This window comes from Equus asinus, chromosome 20, assembly GCF_041296235.1.
Source record: "Equus asinus isolate D_3611 breed Donkey chromosome 20, EquAss-T2T_v2, whole genome shotgun sequence".
NCBI lineage: Eukaryota > Metazoa > Chordata > Mammalia > Perissodactyla > Equidae > Equus > Equus asinus.
Window position 1 is genome coordinate 44,439,920 of NC_091809.1, and position 22,670 is coordinate 44,462,589.

General features: G+C 44.3%; 2 protein-coding genes across 6 annotated transcripts in view; both read right to left on the reverse strand.

The window, feature by feature from the left end:
• Positions 1–2,590: 2,590 nt before the first annotated feature.
• TLCD5 (TLC domain containing 5) lies at positions 2,591–10,072 on the reverse strand. Of its 4 annotated transcripts, none has more exons than XM_014855709.3 (3): positions 9,781–10,072; positions 7,548–7,747; positions 2,591–5,916 (listed from the first exon to the last, which is right to left on the reverse strand). In XM_014855709.3, exons 2-3 carry the CDS (start codon positions 7,744–7,746, stop codon positions 5,345–5,347), a joined length of 771 nt encoding a protein of 256 aa, XP_014711195.1. In that variant the 5' UTR covers position 7,747; positions 9,781–10,072; the 3' UTR covers positions 2,591–5,344. The 4 variants fall into 4 exon arrangements, with proteins under 4 accessions (XP_014711195.1, XP_070346176.1, XP_070346175.1 ...); XM_070490075.1 differs by having other exon boundaries at positions 7,548–7,736; positions 9,781–9,828; XM_070490074.1 differs by having other exon boundaries at positions 9,461–9,797.
• Positions 10,073–13,769: 3,697 nt separating this feature from the next.
• Positions 13,770–22,670, reverse strand: part of POU2F3 (POU class 2 homeobox 3) — a 74,215-nt gene continuing 65,314 nt past the window's right edge. Inside the window, exons 11-13 of one of the 2 annotated variants that reach the window (XM_070490077.1) lie at positions 19,600–19,666; positions 18,323–18,458; positions 13,770–17,376 (exon numbers count right to left, since the gene is read on the reverse strand). In XM_070490077.1, the coding sequence (XP_070346178.1) occupies positions 17,337–17,376; positions 18,323–18,458; positions 19,600–19,666 (243 nt within the window). In that variant the 3' untranslated portion in view covers positions 13,770–17,336. The remainder of the gene's footprint in view (positions 17,377–18,322; positions 18,459–19,599; positions 19,667–22,670) is intronic. The other variant, XM_014855705.3, reaches the window with a different exon arrangement.

The window sequence follows — 22,670 nt, forward strand, 5'->3', positions numbered from 1 at the left end:
CGAGCTCGTCCCCTCCCCCGCCGACTTTTTTTGGCCTCCTCCCCTCAGACTTCGGGAAGCCGCCTCACCCGGGATCCCTCCGCGGCGCGCACGGGCGCCGCACCGCCCGCGCCGCCCGCGCCGCCCGCCGCCCTCGCTCCCGCGCCTCGAGGTCACGCCGCCCCCGTGCGGACGCCTCCGCCGGAGTCGTGGTGGGGGGAGCGGAAAAGTAGTTCTGCCGCGCGGAGGGAGGTGGGACGGTGGGACCCCGGGAGTTTCTTCAGGCAACCCACCGTCGCCCCCGGGGCCCTGGGAAAGCTGCGTGTCTGTAGTTTGGAGTCTAGAGTGTACTAACGCAGCTTTAACCGGAGGCCGCCAGAGCGCGCCCCCAATCTCGAGGATTTCGGGCTGAGAGTCTCTTTGGAAAACACCCGACCCCTTGTCCTAGAAACTTATTCCTTGAGGGAGTGTACTTGTTCCGATTTCCTGGTAACATGTATAGGCTGCTTTTGACCGATGGAAGCGAGCTTAGGTCCAGGGTCCCGGACACTGCCCCTCTCTTCCGAAGCAAACCCCAGCAAAGAGCCGTTTGGGCCTTGGCCGCTCACCTGGGGCACCTGCTGGCCTCGTTCCGGGACCGAGGCCGCCACGCACACTGCCTGGTTGCCTGGGGAGGGTCGGAGGACAGGGCTGTGTAGGGCTGGGGAGAAAGAGTTTGGGAATTGGAGCCGCGATTGCTTGGGATAATACTGCTTTTAGGCTGCTTCTGCTTTGGCAAAATGAAATGCATTATTTGCCAGATGAGAAAGCATGATGCCTTCCACAGCGACTTAAGCTTGCCTGTGGAAAGAAATGGGAGCAGAAAATACAGTCTTTATCCGATACATGGCATTACAGTTCTCTTTGAAGAGTTCCCAAATATTTTTTCAGTTTCTTTCCTACCGCGTAGATAGATTTAGATATCTGTCTAGTTTTATGATTGCATAATTTGCTAGTGTAGCAGTTTAAGCACAATGTGCAATTTAGTTCTTCAGTTCCAACCTTCCAGGTCTAAAGCGGCTGTCCCTTTATCCAAGTATTTTCAGACTTTTGAGTTTAAACCTGAATTGGTGGTCTTCAGCCTTTTTTGTGGCAATCAAGTGGCAACGCAAATGTAAGTCTCAGGGGATGTGGAGAGGGGAAACAATTACAATGAACTCTTAACAATGCTGTTTATAGAAGTCAATCTACAACAGTTCATGAAAGGATCATGGTCCCTGAATAGATGCATGAGCTAAGGCTGACGTTAGAACAGGGTAAAAAAAGGATAAGATAAACAGAGGCCAAAGATGACTCTTTATTGTTTGATTTTTGTAAGTCCAGGACACAGCCAGCTAATTTTGTAATGTTTATTTTGGGAAAGAACAGAAGCAGATTAGGGTTCCGGGCCACTTTCCTAATGATCAGACCAGGACACATTGCCACCTGCTGGTGTACCCTAACATGATAATTCTGTCCTGAAAAACTCTTCATTAAATTATTTTCTACATATAACTGGAAAGAGCTCCCTCCATCTATATATACAATGACCAAAATGCAACCTTATCTCCAAACGTATCTTTCTTAAACATAAAATATCTTTTTTGCCCTATTCTAATAATTGTACAGTGTAGCTATCAAATTAATTGGACCCAGTGACTCATCAAATTATGCATTTTAAAAATGGGTTCCCCTCTTCCCTTCAAGACTGCCTCACTACTTGAGCTTCAGAAATAAAACAAACTGGGAAAGTTTCCTAATTCACCTTCTCTTCCTTGCATACAAAACCTCTTGGCACACTGCTTTCAAGATCTTTCCAAACTTAAACAGACCCAAAGTTCTAGCTGTGAGCAAAGAAGGCATTTGCTGTGGGAAAGCTTCAGAAGACGGTAAGCAAAGGATTTAATTAAGCCAGTGGTTCATTCCAGAACTATTTTTTTCTTAATGATGAAAACCTCTATATTCACCCACAAAGCGCTAACAGGAAAATGTCCCTGAAAGCCTCTTTACAGCTGTTGGAAGCTCTAGACTGTTCTAAAGTCTCTATCTGAAGAATGCCTTCAGAAAAGTCACACTAATCTAGGTAGAACACACTCCCCAGGGTCATTAGTTCTTGGCCTAGAAAAATGAAATTGGTGACACAAACCACCGTGCCTGCTCTTTGAGGAGGTTTTCCAGTGGGGGTTATTCTAACCCACATTCCCCTCCCCTCATCCATTCTTTCAACGTGCTTATTGAGCACCTACTCTCCTGACACTGTTCTAGGCGTTGGAAGTACAGTCCCGAAGAAAGTCGAAGGCCCTGTCTTCATGGAGCCCACTCAACATCATCATTTTCAAGGCAGCTGCCCACAGGTGGCCAAATAAGAAAGAAATTAAGTTCTTCCTCTCTCTTTTGGCAAACTGTTTTCTGTATGTCGATTATTGCTCCTAAAAGTAAAGAATGGTAGGAATGGTTGATGACAAGCAGCAGATAAGAGTTATTTCACTGATATGTATAAATATGGGTCAACATTTCTACAGGCCGAAAGACATTTTTTTTTTTTTTTACTTCTTGCAAAAACCACAACAAAGATATAAAGGCAGACTCTGGGTTGATAAAAAGTTGTTTATTTTTATAAAATTTAGTACAAATCTTACTGAAATATAAATCCTTCTTGAGCAGTGTTAGTAATTATTACATAGTAATCCAAATGCAAATGAGTCCTGCACTTGCTCTGACCACACAAGTGAATTAGCCCTTCATTTACCTGTGATGTAAAAACTCAGCATCTTAACTGCTGAGTCATCTTTATTTCTCATTTCTCCCTCAGAGAGTTTCCTTCATAGGTATTAGCTGCAACATCAAGAATAGCTGAAATGAGGAAATCTCTTTCCCTTAGCATTATTTAGGTTTCTCAAAATTCAAAAAAACTACATACATTCCCATGAGAGTACCCCACAACAGCAAGATCTGCAATCCCTTCATTTCTGAAGAGTAAGGAGAAAGAATTGGTACCAGATTAAGCCTATTCATTTGGCTGGTATGGAACAGGTTACCCTGTGCCCAAATTCAAGAGCCAGCTTTTCCTTTTTCTTTTTTTTTTTTTTAAGCTCATGCGCCAAGCCACTCTTTTTTACTAGGCTTTTGCTAAAATCAGCATTCCCCGGCATCCTACTTTGACCACAAATTTGTTGGAAGGAACCTAACCAGCATTTTAGGGATACTGATCGTAGACAAAAAGAGATAGAGATGCTACTGTCAGATTATTTCCATGGCCAGCAAAACTCTTTAACCAAATGACAGTCATTTGAGAAGACTCACTGTCAACATGCCTTTTCAAGTTGCTTTTCCCAGAGCAATGATGACTTTACATGGTTCCAACCACTCCGTCATGCCTGGCCAATGATATCCATTTTCAAGACCACTCATTAGGTTGGGATTACCAGTCACCATAGGATGGGCTCACACTTCCTACTGACCTTCAGCCTTGACTTCAAGAACCCCATACACTGGCTCACCAACTGAGCTAATCAGTCACCATGGGCCTCAATAACATAGTCAAATAAATAAGTAAACAACAAATATATAAATAAATAAGTACTTCATTTTTTCATAAAAGCCCTACGTTAAAGACCTCCCTTAATAAAATGCCACATATTGCCTCTATGAAATACACAATGGGGTGTTTCATTCATTCACAACAGGGTTTAAACTGAGGCATAGAGTAAACAAGCGACCTGCCCAAATGATCTGGCAAGTGAGTAGCAATATTAGTTAAAAGAGCCCAGGAATTCTTGATTCCTATCCCCTTGTTCTGTGCTTACACTCTTGCTTTTCCTAGGTGAGATTAGAGACTATCATACTAAAAAATATTTTTTCCTTCCAAGACTGGCCTTGTCATAACATTCTGTCCATAGACACTGGCACCTTTTTCCGAGAAAAAGTTGTAAGAGGACTAAAAGGGAATGTATCCGAAATGCAAAAAAATTAGCCTCATCCCCCTGAGGCCAGGACACACTTTGGTTCTCTGGGTCTAGCCTGCAGTGTGCACAGCAGAGCTGAAACCTGAACTGTCATCTCAAGCTCAGTGGAATCCACAGGGTAAATCCCTATGGAATTTAGTCACAGCCTCTCATGCCTACGAGATTAATGCACAAAGCCCTGAGAACTGGCATGGTTTTTCCAGTTGGGCAGAACCCGTACAACAGGACTCGGTAAATCTGCCCACACCTCATTCATCTCTCATCCAAAGCCCTGGCTCTATGGTTTTTGTGCAGAAAGAGTTAACATGGCAGGACTGAACTGCTCTCCTTGGAAAGGCTGCTTGCAAGGCTGGCCCTTGGCTGGCATCTGGGAGCTTAGATTTCGGGAGAGCTCCCACCCTTAACTGATAAGACTGGCTCACTGTGCCTAAACTGTTTGTGCAAATATGGTTTATGCTGAATACCTGCTTTCCTGTTGGGAGTCAGGAATTTTGCTACCCACCAGGCAAAGGCTGCCTACATGACCAGCCCCCAATAAAAACCTTGGGCACTGAGTCTCTAATGAGCTTCCTTGGTGGGCATTTCACACCTATTGTCGGAAATCGTTGCTAGAAGAATTAAGCACGTCCTATGTGATCCCACTGGGAGAGGGCTCCAGAAGCTTGGGCCTGGTTTCCCTGTACTCTGCCCCAGGTGCTTCTTCTCTTTTCTGATCTGTTTTTGTATCCTTCCTCTATAATAAAGCAATGAGTACTACTATGTACTGAGTCTCCTGAGTCCTCCTAGCGAACCTGAGGGTGGTCGTGGGGACCCCAGATGCAGTTGGTACAGGGATGCTCAGTAAGTAACCCATCACCACTGCCACAGCTTCACCCCCATCCTTCTCTCATCCTCTGTCCCCTTCGTTTAAGCAGATTCAATCCCCTGATCTAATGGTCAGAATGTCAAAGGCATTCTTCTTCCTGGAAGTTCCTCCCTTTTTAGTAAATGGGGTGAATTATTATAAATTGCTACATGGAAAGTGTTGAAGGAGTCACTTCTCAAAGGAATAAGGAAGAAAGAGCAGTAATCTTTTTCGAGTTCCTTTCTAAGCTGTCTGACCATCCAGCCTCCTAGCGACGAGAAGACCCAGGGTCACCACAGACTAAAAGGGATGCAGCAGTGCTCACCTCACAGTTCTGACTGATGCACAACTACCACTGAGGAGGAGTCACACTTTCTACAACTGTGCGATGGTAGAAGTTAGTGTTTTAATACTGGTATGTGCCGCACTCGAAGACCAACCAAACTGATCAAGACATTTAGCCCTTTTTAGAAACCTAAGTTTGTTATAAGCATGATTCCGTAACAGCCATATTTCCAACCTGGTTCCCACGGCTGACTTAACCCAATCCATTATCTGGAGCAAGCCTTGGCGAGTGCGTCTTGACATGTCCATTACGTTTTCGCTGCCACTCCTCACTTCGCCTGCTTCTCCAGGCATGGTACTTCTTGATGCTTTTCCTCCATGCAAAGCGCCAGATGCTAACCATGAAACACCAAGACACAGCATACATCGCTACTCCCCCAGCCTTTACAAACCACTTGGGCTTGGGTGAGACCATTTCACAGTAAAGGAGGCGAGCTCCTACGCCAATCCTCACTCCGGTGAACAGAGCCACAAAGAGGAAGTCCACCACATCTCCAGTGAAACTGTGGTAGTGCCCTGTTTCACGGAGAAACCAGCGCATCTGCAGCAAGGGGTTGGTAATCTCACTTCCAAAGAGGACTGCATTGACCTCTGTGCCTGACTCTCCAAGCACCAGGGCCATGATGATGCCCAAGATACTCAGTGTGTGGTGAGCCAGCATCAGGGCACCCTCAGACTGGAAGTAGATGCACCAGCCCAAGTCGAAGATGAAGTAGCCCAAGGTGAGACACAGAACGTGCACTTGGAGAGGTGTATTAGGTGAGCCTGAAATAAACCAAGATAGAAGCAAATTGAGCGACTGGCAATTGTGCTACCTTGGAGAGGGATCCTATGTTGTCGTCTCTCAAACCTTTTTGAATCACTGAAAGCAAAAACAATGGCAGGAACATTGCTTTTTAATGACAACGAAAGAAAGACTAAAATCTAAAAACTTGGTCTTTCTCAAAGCAAACAACGTTACAGGCCCCAGGAAATGTTCTGATGAATCAGATCTCAATGAGTGATTCAAGCATCAGCAATTATCTCAGCGTCCTTTCTGTGCAGCAGCATAAAATAGAGTTATTTTGTTCTTTCAGTTAAAATCCTACATGGCTTCCCTCTTTTACTTTATTTTACTTTTTTTTACCAGCTAAAGGTCTGTTTCCAGATTCTTTTAGTTATGCTGTCCTGGGTGTCAGATTAATTTCTTAGCTTAATGGATTGGATTATTGGGCACTCGTGGTCCTAACTGATCTTGAAACTGGACTCTGGAAAGAACCCCAGAAGTTAGTGTGTTCCCGTGTCCAAGCCAATAGCGTGCAAGGACCTGACATGTTTGAATCCATTAGAAGCCATCATATAAAACTTAAAGCCTAAGAGTTACTTTCATATCAGTTTGACAGTTTGGGGGAAAACTCAGAAGCTCAATGTGTGAATCCAAGGAAATTTTTTTAAAAACAGAATCTAAGGAATTGAAAAACAATCATATTCTAGAGACTTGGGAACTGAATTCTGGCCCCTCAAAATTGAAGCCCTAAGTCCGGTACCTCAGAATATAACTCTATTTGGGGATAGGACCTTTAAAGAGGTAATTAAGTTAAAATGGGGTCATCAGGGTGGGCACTAATACCATGTGACTGGTGTCTTTATAAAACTAGGAGATTAGGACACAGACACACACGAAGGGAAGACCATGTGAGGACACAGCAAGAAGGTAGCCATCTGCAAGCAAAGGAGCGAAGCCTCAGAAGAAACAAAATTGGCCAACACCTTGATGTTGAATTTCTAGCCTCCTGAATTGTAAGAAAATAAATTTCTGTTGTTTAAGCTACCCAGTCTGTAGTATTTTGTAATGGCAGCCCCAACAAACTAATACAGGGGATATGATTTTTGTACTCTAAGGAAGTAGCATGCATACATCTAGCAGCTTAAAAATTAATATAACTGGCCCAGATAATGAGGCATTGCTTACCATCATCTATTTGATGGTAAATGCATACAACACAGTGTTACGTAACAATTAAAAAGGACAGCTATATACACAGACATGGAAAGATGATGTCCTTCGAATATACAATCAAGTAAAAATTGCAGGTTACCAAAAAGTATATACAATACAGTCTATTTGGGGGCGACGGTGGATGTTGATATTGGCTTTACTTGTACATTCCGATCAATTAAATTGAAACAAGCACTTAAAATTTGTTTTAAAAGTAGAGAGTTATGAAAACAGAAACCATAGGTGACATACACAATATCAGAGTTAACACTGAAGACGAATGAAGACTCCCAGTACAAATTATAATGCTAATTATTCTTCAATACTGTACAAATTCTGTGAAAAAGTCCCATCTTTCTAAGACTACCCCCCAAATGATGAATCCCTAAGGGAAAATCCTCTACTGTCTCCCACCTACCTGGGTGGGTAAAAGGCCAAGGGCCATCAATGAAGCCAATATAAGCAGAGAGGCCTATAGAGAGGACTCCATGGGTGAAGGTAACCAGGCGGCAGCTCCACTCATAGCTTCGGTGCTTAGTCAGGCGGCAGAGAGAAATGTAGAGCGAGAGCCAGCCCCCCAGGCTGCACAGCACCTGCAGACACAGAGCTAATGCCATCCTATGATGAAAAGACCGAAACCAGAAAAACAAAGGAGGCACCCTAAGAAAACAGCATTGGGTCAATTTGTGTATAATCTTCATTTCTACTCTAGAATAGTATAAAAATATTGCCTTCGCTGAAACCCTTCTTCCTTATCTGCATAGTCAAGAATCTTCTGTTTAAGTGTGGCTGTATTTCTGACTCCGTGTTCCTTAGAGATAACATGTTGGCAGCCATTAAAAGCTGTAAACTGAAAACCAGACCTGCCTTCTGAGTTAGTAGACTGTCTAATATAACATGTGGTTACGATGAGTAAATGTCAATCATAACCAGCCAGTGATGACTGACCTTGGAAAATGATACACAAGTAATATAATACATGTATTAGATAATGTGTTCACATTTCAAGAGTCCCAATAAGAAGCTCTCATGAAAAAAATACCGCCACCACTTGTGGTCTCAACTCGATAGGTCATATGACACATGGCAGTTTCATGTGGTTTTAAGCTGATACTGAACTCAAGTGGTGTTTGGATGTGGGTCACAGGTTTATCAGCAACATCGAAAGTTGAGGTAAACCTAAATATAGCACTAAACAAAGACTCCAGATATCTTGGAAGGAAAAAAGTAAAATAAAATCCTAGTCCTATTCAGTTCTGAAATCCAACTCAGAGATTTACCAAGAGGGAAGCAGAAGGATTTGAAGTACAAAAGGAGAGTTTTTGTTGAGATACAAAAATATCTTTAAGGCAATTATTCAGTTAAAAATGAAACAAAGTCACAAAGCTACACTTCGAAATTTTTAAGGGTGACAAATATATCAGGATAAGAACTATCGTGACTGAGTCAATTTAGTCATACAGGACTAAAAAATAACTAAGATGCTGTTATTACTATTCATTAGCCCCTCTATTGAAAGGAGGAATGAAACAGTCAAAAACATTTCAGATATCTGTCTCATCTCAGCAAGAATCTTCCGCATGGCTACACTGCTTAACCCTATTCTGACAAGTGAAATAGTATCTGTGGACCAACACACTCAATACACAAGCCACTCCCAAGAATGCTATCCAGAGAGGGCTTGATGAAGGTCAAGTTCTGTACAGCTCATCTGAAATCAGATTTGTAGTCAAGAGAACAGTAGACGTCAATCATAGACGAGTTCCTATTCTGTCTCTGCCCCTAACCAGCCATAAGAGTGCCGGCAAATCACCTCAATTGAAAAAAAAAGAAGAAAAGGAAAGAGGGTTGAAAAATTCTATAATCCAGTCCAGTTCTAACAAGCAGTTCCGAGATAAGTTTTGTAAAACGTCTAGGCCAGTTTTCAGAGCAAGGGCCAGAAATACAAAGTACCCAGAGTGAAAAGAACAGTCCTCCCTCATTTCCTTTCAAAGGCCAGGGTCACTGGCCAGTAATGCGGATCAGCTCATTTGGATATGCCGATTAGTATTTTTAGAGTCCTCTTCCCTGAATCCTAATTCCCTGGCAGAACAGAGGAAACAGTAGTCCATTTACAAACATTTCAATAAAAGAAGAGACATTTGTAAATGGAAGATACAACTCTGTGACCTTGGGAAAGTCACTCCATCTCTGGGTTTCGGCTTTTTACTCCAGGGTAAAGGAATGGCAGGGTATTTAGATGGCCATTCCAGCTCAGAATTCCAAGGCTCCGGGCCTCGCTCCTCCCGTTCCAGGGCCAGATTCGGGAGGAGGAGCGCGGGGCGGGCCCACCTGGCTCTCGGCCTCGGAGCAGGCGTGGCTGGGGCGAGCAGCAACCTCAGGCGGCTCGCAAGCATGGCGAGCGCATCTCCCCTGCACCGGCCTGCGGGCTGTGGCCAAGCCCGGCTCGGGCACACCTGAGCCCGGCCGCTGTGCGGGCATCCGTGCGGGCGCCGAGCCTGGCGCAGACAGGCCTCCCGCTCCCAAGACAGGAGGAGGCCCGGTCCCCTCGGAAGCCAGACCATCCGCCCGCCTCCTTCCCCACCAGCGGGCCGGCAGGTCCGGAGCCCAGCCCGGCCGCGGGAGCTGGGCGGTTCGCGCCGCGCGGTTACCTGGCCGAGCGCCCCGGGAAGCCTCGGGCGCTTGGGCCCCTAAGCTTGGGGCCCGGATCCCGCGAGCAGGAAGCAGCGGAAAGAGGGAGAGAGGATGAGGCTCTGACGGTGGAGGAGGAGGAGGAGCCGGGGGTCTGGGGGCACCTGGTGGCTGGGAGGACGGAGCGCAGAGCCGGAGCTGGACGAGGCAAGGTTCCTAAGGGAGACGGAGGGTTCTCCTTCGCGCAGGGCTCAGTGTGTGTGTGTGTGTGTGTGTGTGTGTGTGTGTGTCCGTGTGATCTACTGGTGACGTGAGATCTGCAGGCTGTTGTCCTTGTTTGTTTGTTATTCTCTGTTTGAGTAATTATCCATACCCCCCCCCCCACCACCACCAGGAGACAGCCCATCCAATACCGGTTGTTGAGCACCCACTAAGAGCCTCACTCCTACTAGGCACTGTGAGAGATGTAAGACATAGTCCCTGCCCCTCATGCTTGAGCCTAAATTGTGAAACAAGCACACAAATAACTAATTCCCAGGAAAAGCCTCAGGCCTGGGAATTAGAAGTTACTCATCATTTCAGCCCTGTCACCAACTTGACAGTAGAGTAGTATACGGCTTAAGAATAAACCTGGTTTGGTTACTGGGCAAGTTTTAACTTTTCTGTGCTTCAGTTTTCTCATTTGTAGAATGAAAATATTAATAAGACTTATCTCCTAAGGTTATTGTAAGAATTTTACACACTTCATATGTGTAAAGTGCTTAGAACAACGTCTGGCACATGGAAGTGACTATATAAATGTTAATTATTGTTGTTATGTTACTTTGGGTAAATCCTTTCTCCTCTCTGGATCTATTTTAATACCAAGGAAAGTAAGTTCGAAGAGATGACCAAGCATATGTCTGGAGGCTCAAAGGGGGTTAAGAGGGCATCTGGCTTGGGGCTGGCCCCGTGGCCGAGTGGTTAAGTTCGCGCACTCCGCAGCAGGCGGCCCAGTGTTTCGTTAGTTCGAATCCTGGGCGCGGACATGGCACTGCTCATCAGACCACGCTGAGGCAGCGTCCCACGTGCCACAACTAGAAGAACCCACAACGAAGAATACACAACTATGTACCGGGGGGCTTTGGGGAGAAAAAGGAAAAAAAAAAAAAAAGAGGGCATCTGGCTTGGTTGATCCAGACAGGCAATGATGGGGTGCTGGGGGGCCCAGACAGTCGTAAAAGAGAAGACTTTGCACAGAGATGTGAGTGTTTAAGCCATGTCTGGGGAATAGTAAGTAGTCTAGTTTGGGTCATTTGTCTTTTCAATCCTTCAACAGTAAGGATCACACTGTTTTCATCTTTGTTTTCCTAGTACTTGATAAGAGGCAGGTACAATAAATATTTGCTGATTGAATGAATGGGAAGTGAGTCCAGAAAAGTATATCAGAAGCATATTTTGGCTCTTAAACCTCATTGATCATCTATACCACTTGGTAAGTTTTTTCAAAATACCCTTGTGCAGGCTCCACCTTGAAGATTATATTTAGTAGGCCTGGTGTGGGTCCCAGGAATCTGTATCTTTTAAAACCTGCCCAGGGGTCCTTCAGATGATCAGTCACATTTGAGAACCACTGCTGGTAGAGGCCCCTAAATGACTGATACCAGCCTAAGATGCCAGGCCGAGGCCTCTTATTATGTGGATAACAGGAAACCTACAATGTTATTGGGCAAGGGAATAATTTTGTCACCTTCTCCAAGCCGTTGCTACTCAAAGCGTAGTCCGTGGACCAGAAAAATCTGCATCACCTGAGAGTTTGTTAGAAACACAGAATCTCAGACCCTAACCCCAGACCTTCTGAATCAGAATCTGCATTTTAACAAGGTCCCCAGTGATTTGTATGAGCATCTGGGCAGTGGTTCTCAACCCAGGTAGCACTATACCATCACCTGAGGAGCTTTTAAGTCTCCCAATGCCCAGACACACCCTAGACAAAGGAAATCAAACTCTGTGTGGGTATTAACCTTTATTAAAGTTCCCCAGGTGGTTCCAATGTGCAACCAGGGTTGAGAATCCCTGTCATACACTCAACTAAAAGCAGTTTAAGATGAATTGGAGAAGACAGCCTGTTACAAGTGGGTTGGAATGGACCAGATAAGAGGTAATGATAGCCTGAAGAAAAAAAACATGGAAAGATCCATCTCACTAAAGGGATAGTATGCAAATTTCAATCCTTTCCCCCCTGGTTTTTGTTGCAGTATTTTTTTCTTCTAGTATGTGAATCTGGAACTTTCTTTTTGCTGTCATCATTTCCCAGGAAAGAACAGAGTATTAGAGGCCTCAGGAGTCTAAAGGCTGAGGGGGTAACGGAAGGCGCCAGTTCTCCCAGTGGAGCTGTTATTGGCCTTTATCGTAGGGTGAATGGGATTCCAGGTTCAAGCTTCATTATCTGGGATTAAATTTTATTTATTTATATATCTTTGGCCACAGTCCTTGTTCCATCTTATCAGATCGTTGGCAACAGTGGCATCTCCCAGAAAAGTTCTGGGCTGTTAGGGAGAGCAGGGGATAGGAAACTCCCCACCAATTTAGTTTAATAACAATGACAATGATAATCATAATCACAATAATAACAGATAACACTTATTAATGTGCCAGGCATTGTTCTAGGCGCTTTACATATACTAACTCATTTCATTCTCACAATAACTCTGTGAGATGGATTTCATTGTTATGCCCATTTTACAGAGGAGAACCTGAGGCACAGAGCAGTCAAGGAACTCCCTCAAGGTGCCATGATTAGTAGGAAGCAGATTTGGTTATGAACTCAGGCAATATGGCTCTGGAGGCCGTGCTCTTAACCAGCAAGATATGCTGCCTCCACTCATCTAGAATGTCCTATGGATGCGTACTGTATTTTTCTGTGTGCACAGCTCCTAATCTCAGTGAAGGGCATTAGAAATTCTTTAGGGGTAAAAAAGGAATTCAGTTTTTAAAAATCTTAATTGCCTATTACGTACTAGTCACAATGCTAGTGATGGGGAAATGGAGAAAAAGAGACAACCTCAACTACAAGGAGCTCACCTCAGTCAAGTGGGAGAAGCAGAAGAGTCAACAAATGCAGTACATGAGATATGACATGAGCATTTAGAGTGCACGGGGGGAGAGGCACAGAGGCCAGACACCTGGGGACTCAGGGCAGGATTCCTAATTTGAGTCCTGGGACCAAGCCAATTCTTAGGGTTGGACCAAAAGTCCTTGGCATTAGGAGCCTACAGCTGGGCCCACCTGTCTTGAGTCAACTAAAGATCGAAGTATGAAACAAAGTTTGAAAAGCCGCAGTAACGATCATTTTCTCCTTTCTGACCCCCTGGACAATGACTGGTTGTTGCCATTAGATGCTCATGTGCCTGATTAGGTGCTGAAGAAGCTAATCAAGTTTCGCTTAAACTTCATTGGAATTATAAGTTTTATGGAATCACGCAGACATGAAAAGTAAGTTGGTACTCACTTTCAGATTTGACTCTATTCAGCAACTGTCCGAGTCAATGGACAATGGAAGCTACTGGAGGCTAAGCAGTTAGGCTACAATTCTGTTTCTTTCTTTCTTAAGAACCTAGTCAAATAGAGATCCCAAAAATAGACCCCTATAAATATAGTCAACTGATCTTTGACATAGGAGCTAAGGCAACATGATGGAGAAAAGATAGTCTCTTCATAAATGGTGCTGGCACAACTGGACAACCACATGCAAAAAAATGAATCTCGATACAGACCGTATACCCTGCACAAAAATGAACTCAAAATGAATCATAGACCTAAAGCTAAAATGCAAAACTATAAAACTCCCAGAAGAAAACATAGGAGAAAACATAGATGATTCTGGGTTTGGTGATGCCTTTTTTAGATACAACACCGAAGACACAATCCATGAAAGAGATAATTGATAAGCTGGACTTCATTAAAATGGAAAACTTATGCTCTGCAAAACACAAGATCAAGAGAAATAGAAGAGAAGTCAGACTAGGAGAAAATATTTGCAAAAGACACATCTGATAAAGGATAGTTATCCAAAATATACAAGAACTCTTAAAACTCAACAGTAAGAAAACAAACAACCTGATTGAAAGATGGGCCAAAGACCTTAATGGATTCCTCACCAAAGAAGATATAGAGATGGTAAATAAGTATGTGAAAAGATGTCCCACATCATATGTCATCAGGGAAATGCAAATTAAAATAACAATGAGATACCACTACAAACCTATTAGAATGGCCAGAATCCAGAACACTGACAACAACAAATGCTATCGAGGGTGTGGAGCAACAGGAACTCTCAGACCTTGCTGGTAGGAATGCACAATGGTACAGCCACTTTGGAAGACAGTTTGGCAGTTTCTTGCAAAAGTAAATATACTCTTACCATATGATCCAGCAATCACACCTCTTGTCATTTAGCCAAAGGAACTGAAAATTTATATTCACACAACAACCTGCACATAGATATTTATAGCAGCTTTATTCATAATTGCCAAAACTTGGAAGCACCCAAGATGTCCTTCAGTAGGTGAATGGATAAACATACTGTGGTACATGCAGACAATAGAATATTATTTCATGCTGAAAAGAAATGAGCTATCAAGCCATGCAAAGACATGGAGGAATCTTAAATGCATATCACTAAGTGAAATAAGCCAATCTAGAAAGGCTATACAGTCATGCATCACTTAACAATGGGTATACGTTCTGAGAAATGGGTCATTAGGTGATATTGTTGCTGTGCAAACATCATAGAGTGCACTTATCCAAACCTAGACGGTATAGCGTACTACATATCTAGGCTATGTAGTACTAATCTTATGAGACCATCATCATATATGCGGTCCATTGTTGACCAAAACATCATTAGGTGGCACGTGACTATATACTATATGATTCCAATGATATGACATTCTGGAAAAGGCAAAACTATGGAGACACTAAAAAGATCACTGGTCGCCAAGGGTGTAGTGGGGAGAGAGATGAACAGGCAGAGCTCAGAGGATTTTAGGGCGATGAAAATATTCTGTATGATATTGTAATGATGGATATATGTCGTTATACTTTTGTCGAAATCTGTAGAATGTAGAACACCAAGAGTGAACTCTACGGTAAACGATGGACTTTGGGCGATATGATGTGTCACTGTAGGTTCATCAGTGGTAACAAATGTACCACTTTAGTGGAGAATGTTGATAATGGGGGACGCTATGCATGTGTGGAGATAGGAGGTACCCAGGAAATCTCTGTACTTTCCTCTCAATTTTGTTGTAAACCTAAAACTGCTCTAAAAAAAATTGTGTTTAAACAAAAGGCAACAAATGAAAACCAGAGTCCTGGACAGTGCAGGAGATCAACTTTCAGCACTCACCTGAGCAGGATGTCAAGGTAGCCAGGACTGCAGCAGGAAAGGGTAAGCTCTGGCACCGAGGAGTATACAAGGAGGAGTGCACACAGGCATGTGCATGTAGGCAGAGAGATGCACAGATGGGCTCATGGGGGCAGAGTAGTGCCTTGATTTACTTAAATCACTGCTGAAGCCTCCTCTTGCTGTCTCTGCTACACACCTAGCCCCTTTCAACTAGTTCTTTTCTTGAGAATGTTACCACTACCAGGAGGCCTTCTCCTACTTGATAAATGAAATATTAGTCTTACTATAAGCCCCATTCAAACATCAGGGACAGTTAACTCTTGATTTTTTATGTATAGGTTTCCCATTTGGATATTATTATTTGCACCCAATGTTTAATCCCAATTTTAGTTTTTCCCCATCAGCCATTACATTTTTGAAGGGTCTCACTTTCCCACATGTCAGTGTTTACCTCAGGAATGATAACTACTTAAATTTTTATTAACCTAAGAAAAACACAAGGAAAGCTTCCTTGCCCCTCAGTCCCCTCACCCAAAGTCACGGTGCATTCCAAAGCCAAATAGATTTGATTATTGAATTATCCTTTGCCATAAATATCTATTGCTTTCCATTGTGAATAGTGAATGATTGACCTTCATCATATCCGAGATATGAGCTGTCGGCCTCAGCCTCCACCTAAGGCTCCGAATGACTTGACCTCAGACATTTACCATTCTCCCACTTACCAAAGGAGCCAATCTGTTGCCTACTCTGCCCTCAAGGTAGTTTAATCAAAAAGAGTAAGAAGTCTGAACTCTTCAGAGCCCTGTATTAAGGTATGTCATCTTTAGGATCAGTTTGGGGAGTAATAGACTCACTGCACCAATTTGAAACATTTTCCCCATCTCATTTCATTATATGCACTCACACCCCCTCACAACAAAAGACACAGAACAGCAATCTCGACCTCTTCTTATCAATAGTGGAATAGTTTACACCATCACTATACAAATTTATTTAGAAACAGAGAGATTCCTTTGAATCTCAACATTTCCTTGGATATGCAGTCTTTTTTTAAAAAAAGTTACCATTTCTGGAATGGCTTCATGTTACATCTCTACACACTGGCCCACAAAGAAGGAGATTAGAGATAACGTTCCCAAGAAGTCAACAAGGATTCCCAGCCCCCGTGGGAACTCCTGTGGGAGCTAGCACAGTATTTCACACTTTGGTATTTTTTCCTTTCTTTTTTTTAAAAGAAGATAAAATATTACAGAGATGTCCTCAAAATTCACACCTGAGTTAAACATTTTGCTGGAAAATTCCACATGAAGGAGAGAAGAACATAATGCAAAAACAGGAAAGGGCTATATACAGGTATTTTGCCAGCATAATTGTTGCATTTTGGCTTTTGTGTGCTTCCTTCTGCAGCCAGGAGAAGGAAGAGAGGACAAGATGAGGGGAAACACAGGGAAGGAGAGAGGGAGGAAGCACTGCTGAACTCTGGCCAGACGTAGCAGACAGAAGAGCACCTGTGGGTAAAGAAATGTGCCCAGGGACTGACGGTGGCTCAGCCTTCTGTAAAGAGGAGGGAACTTGGAGAACGCAATCATCGATGGATTTGGTTCTAGAAAAGGGAGCTGGGCTAAAAGGAAAATGGGGTGAAATGAAGATTCAGTCAGAAAACTCTGCTGAACAGAGAAAACCATCAAGGCTTTAGTGGAGACATCAGATTCAAATCTTCTCACAGATTTTTGAATCAGTTCGGAGATTGCGGCTAAGTTCAGAGTCAAAAGCATTGTCTCCTCTCCTGGTTGTTTGGCATGCCAAGCAAATGGCTGTCCCCAGAAGCCCACAGATGAGTTGGAGAATCATAGTAAGAAGTCCTTTCTCTGAAAGACTACGGCCACAGTGAAGCCATCTAAAATATTTAGAACTAGAGGATAAGGGCACAGATAAGGAGGAGGAAAAGGGTAAACTCCTAGGAGGGGTACATATTTCAAGAGCTCTAGGAGTCAGCACATGGTTCAATCACAGTTTGGATCTCCAGAGGTCCTTGCTCTTGAAGAAGGCAAGAATTTGGGTTCATTGATAGTGGAGATTCTCTGCCACTCTTCTGAAAGTAATCTTTCCATACAGAGAAGGTGTGCTTCCCTTCCTTCCAGTGGGGAATACAGGGCCAGGTGGAATAGGAGAAACTTTTTGGTCTCAGTGGAGGTAGGTGGGGTGATTCCATCGGTACCAAGATCTGGAAGGAAGAAGGAAACGAGTCAATCACGAAGCTGCTAATGTGATGAGGGAAGATGGGAATGGGCAGTGAGGGCTAACAGATTTCCTTCTGGAGTGAGAAAATGTTCTGGAATTAGATCATGGTGATGGTTGCAAAACCTTGTGAATAGACTAAAAACCACTGAATTGTACACTTTGAAATGGTAAATTTTACGATATGTGAATTATATCTCAAAACAACTTTTTAAAATGTACACTATATTGTTTTCTCTCTTTTTTTGGTGGGGATGGTTGCGGAGCTCCAACTTTTTGGGCCGTGCAACGATTGGCCAATAAGAGCTGGTTACCGTGCTGAGTGGACAAGTGGATTCATCTCTTTCTACAAGCTCAGGGCTTTGATCTATTGCTTAACTTTCAAGTCTCTGTTTTGCTCTGAATTAGGGAAGAATCTCCTAAGGCATCTGCTCTGAGAATACTGTTTAGAGTAGATTCTTTGGCCCAAGAGGCTGCTTTTCCCACTGCATCCCAGGTGGGAGAGTGGGATAGGGAGCAGCCTCACTTCCCTCTCTCGCTGTGCCAGCCACACTCAAAGCTCAGGCTCACATCACAACACCCAAGAATGGGGTTGCTGGCATGAAGCGGAGCACTCCTAAGTCCAGGGAAGGACCTGGCCCTTTCTGACAGGAGTGTATGGAAATTTCCATCCTCAAAGTGAGGATGGAAATTTTGGCTTTGTTGACATCAGCTCCTTGCCAGGACTGCTCACTGGCTGAAGCTTCTCTTTTAAAGCCCACTCCCTAGGGATAAAGTCCAGTCTGGCTCTCTGTCTGTTCCCTCCCTGTCAACTCATTCCTCTTTTCCAACCCAGTGACAAGCTTTCTTTCCCAAGGTATTGACCCAGACACAGCTTCTCCCATGCCCCTTCACCCTTCTGGGACATTGCTGTACTCTGCCCTCCATCTTACCCTGAAGAGTTAAAACTGGAGGAGGAGTTCACTGTTGCTTTGGAGTTATTTTGAGATGCAGTGGGGCTGCTGGCGTGGAGTCCTGAGCCAGGAGACGAAGGGCTGCTGTTGTTCCCAGGGGAACAGGATGACGTTGCTGAGGATGAAGAGAAGCAAAAACAAGGGGAAAATAATGCAGCTGGGTCCTGGGACCTCATGACATGGCCCTTCAGACTTGTATCCCCCAAGGATCTCACTATCTCCCTACTCCCACTCATCATCCACCTCCTACCATGTTAGCATCAATGCCTAGCCCCAGAGGGGCCCTCATCATAAATGCTTTCCTCAGCCCAGGCCTTGGAGAGTGGCATGGCTGGTTCTGCAAGTCCAACACTTGCCAAATGCAAAAAGGACAGATGCCAAAATCATCCTACTATGGGACACACCCTGGGCTGGGCATATGCAGCCCAGACCAACAGGCGGGACAGGAAAAAGAACAAGAAGCTTTGGAAAGGAAGAGAAGAGGAAAGAAAGAAAAGTGCTTGGGGAGGAAAAGAGAACCGGAGAGCATAACTAAAGATTGCCAGCCTCTCTAGTGCTCCCATCTCTACAAGGAAAATATACATGGTCTCCTAGACAGAGCACAGCCAGGAGTGAGGAGATCTGAGACTCAGTCCCCAGCCATTCACTAAGTAGCTTTGTGGCCTGTGGCAACTTGCCTCACTTCCCTGAAACTCATTTTTGACCCCTGAAAAACGGCAGATTTGGATTAAACTGAATTCTTACATTTGAGTTTCCTACACAGCATTCAATGGATATGGTGACATATTTTACCATCCAAGCTAAGATACTTTGAAGAGTGGAAGGGAGTGCTATTGATAATTATGTCTGGACAAGAGGCAGACACTGGGATTGTCTAGGCATATCCAGACCGATGGTCACCCTATCTAGTTCTTTGAAATGCTGTAGGTACTTTTTGAAAAGCTGAGTTCTGTAGACAATTATTTTGGAACATCCTGCCTTCCATACAGCTCATTTAGGAACGTATAATGTACTTCGGTGCTGAGAAGTGCTACAATTAAAACAAAATAAAAAACAAACACTTGTTTAAACTTTGCTTATTCAGCATTTCCCAAACTTACTGGACAGATCACGGAAGTTTTTTTCTCCTAGCACAGATTTTAATATCCTTTGAGATACAGTTAGGGAATGCTGACTTAGGTAGGTATCTTCAGTCCTAATATTCCACTATTTAAAGGAATTGTGATGTTATTCGGAAACCTCATTTTAAAGCTCACCTGTTCCAGGCATAGTGCTGTGGACGGGAGGGACAGAGAGGGGGCCCAGAGACCCAGACGGAGAGACCTGAAAGGCAACAGAAGCTTGTAAATGTCCATTTCCACTCCCTTCTCCAACCTTGGGTGATTCTCCCAGGATGCTGGGTCCCAGACTCTTCAGAGACCAAGGCTCAGCTTCCTTCAAGATTTCCTAATCCCAAATCTATACTCCATCCCCCATTTCACAGGAAGGCCTCTGGACCACCCTGCTGGACCATCCAGCTGTAGCTCTGCCCTGCTCCCACAGCTCCCTGCTGCTGACACCAGGCCCTGCCTTCCCTGTTGTACATCCCCGGCAAGGTTTCTTTGGCATTGCCAGGTTGAAGGTGCCGTGCTTGAGTGCTCTGGCTATGAGAAGGACACTCCACTTGGATCCTGCTGTGGCAGACACAGCCACTTGGCTGCCTATTTTCCAGTCCTTATTTCTTCCTTCCTAAAAGCCTCCTGCTTTTGCTCAGGGCAGCAGAGTGCTTGACCCTACCGACCCTGTTTCAGGCGTCCCATCCTCATGCATGAGTGGACCATCGACTCTTGAGACGACCAGAGAAGCTGAACTTCAGTCTCTGAAGCTTTTCGTTTTGCCCTGGAGACCTCACAGCATCATGAACTCTGAGATTTGGAAGGGACCTGAGATAATCTGGTTTAACCTCCCACAGAGTTCAGGAATCTCCCCTCAGCGTCACTATCCTAGAACAACCTAGAACAAGATGTAACACAAAGAATGGACTTTGTAGCCTGACAGATCTGGGGGTGCGACCTGGCTCCATCACTATCTATGAGACTTTGGGCAAGTTACCTAACTCATTTCTTATCCTTAAAATAGCAGTAATACCTCCCATATATTTTCTTTTAATTAAGATTTAATGAGATAATGTCCATAATGCTTCCAACTCAGTGCCCAGCACAGAGTGCTGGCTTGTTAAATGTTCGTTTCCTTCCTTCCTGAAAGAAGCTGTCAACTGCTGTGTGTCTCTAGACACTGTTCACCTCATCATTTGACCTGAAATCTGCATACTTTCCCTCTCTCTTATTCTTCTCATGCTGACAGAGGAAGCTCTGATCAATGTTTTCAAAGAACATTGAAAGAAGTTCTGCTCAGGGAGCTGTGATTTGCTATTCCTCTCCTCCCCAGTTTGGAACATCCCATCCCAACAGGATGCGGCATGTTCTCATCTCCTAATTAATGAGCAGGGGCTTCGGCCGCGTTCATGTACCTGTCCTTTTACAATGAGCCTCCTCAGTAGGCTGCAGGCCCACGAAGGGTGGAGCCAGGTGTAGGGCAGTGTGGTAAGAGATGTTATCAATAATCTCCCTCTCTCTGCTCCTCCTCCCTTCCTGCTGCCACACCCAAGAATGAGTTGTTGTTTTTAAATAAATGTATTTAGTCATTATGACCAGCTTCTTCCATTTCCTTCTGGAGACAGGCTGTGCGTACACAAGCAGACATATATATGGTGCCCCCTTTTTAATTTTTTCTATAAATAGTAGCATTCTGCTGACATTGGTCTGCACCACCTTGGCCGTTTTTGTTTTTTTTTTTTTTTCTTTGCTTAACTGTATATCTTGGAGATCATTTCATATCAGAAGAAGAAACCATGTCCTGGTCCCAAAGAGACTGTCCCAGTGAGACCTGAGGAGAAGATAGGATCAGAACATTTTTCTCTGTCCTCTTTCTTCATGACACCACAGTATTAATATAATTATTTATTTAATGTCTTCCTCCCCGACTAGGCTGTTAGACTTTGTGAGGGCAGGACGACACCTGTGTGGCTCACTACTCTATCCGCAGTGTCTACCACAGTCCCTGGAACTTTGCAGGTGCTCAGCAAATATGTGTTGAATGAATGATGAGAATGAATGAGGCTCCTTCCAGGCTCCTCCATGCCTCCCACCACTCTTCTCCAAGTTGATGTCTTGGGTTCGGGTTGAACCCAAGCAGCAACCTACTTCCCATGTACTCTAAGCTAAGCAGCATCTTTAAAGATTGCAAGGCTCTTAGGACATGGTTCAACTTCCTTAACACGGCTTACAACGCCCTACTAATCTAGCCTCCACCTACTACTCCAGTCTCCTCAGTCACTCTCTCTCTCCCTGGGGTCCAGCTCATTTCCAGCCTCTCTGCTTCCTCTCCCACCCACCCTAGCCTCAGGCTCTTTGTGTAAACTGCTTCCTCTGCCTAGAATGTTCTTCCCTAAACTCTATCCTCCCTGCATTACCCAACTCAGACTATTCCCCATTAATGTCTTGTACTGTCAGTTCAAGCATCATTCTTCAGAGAAGCCCCTGACCCCCTGGACTAGGTCAGGTCCCTCAAATACCTGTACATCTTCTCTGGAGCCTTCATCACAAATAACATTAGTTTAATGTCTATTTTCCCTCCTGGACTGTAATCAAGGGATCACATGTGTCCTGTACACCACTGTATCCCAGTGCCAAACGTATGGTGGGTGCCCAATAAATATCTAAGAAAGGAATGATGATTGAATATCATGTTGCCTCCAACTTAAAATTTTCAATGGTTCCTCATAGCTTTGAGGATAATTTAGCATCCACGACCCATCACAATCTGGCCCTCATTAAACTCTCTGCCTTAGTCCCAAACCCTTGGTTGCAGCCAGATTGAAATGCTTGTGTTTTCCCAAATGCATCATGTTGTGTTATAATTCCATGCCTTCTCACAGATCGTTTCTTCTGTCTGCTATGCTGTCCTTCTGGCTAGCTCTGAATCTATTCTTCAAACAAATTCGGGAATCAGCCCTCCCAGACCCCATTCTAATTTGGGTGTCTTTCATCTGTGTCCCAATAGCACTCCCACGAGGCTCCTGACCTCTACTTCGCCCCTCGCATTTACTTCACTGCAATTTCTTGCCTTTTCTGGCTCCTACTTCTCAGTTTCTTCCCTTGATCCTCTTCTTTTGCCCATCCTTAAAATGGTGGTGTTGCCCAGTGTTGAGCCCTGGACTTTCCTCTTTGCTTCCCCCGTGCAAACTCCATAGGTGAGCTCCTCATCACCCAGGATTGCAACGCCCACC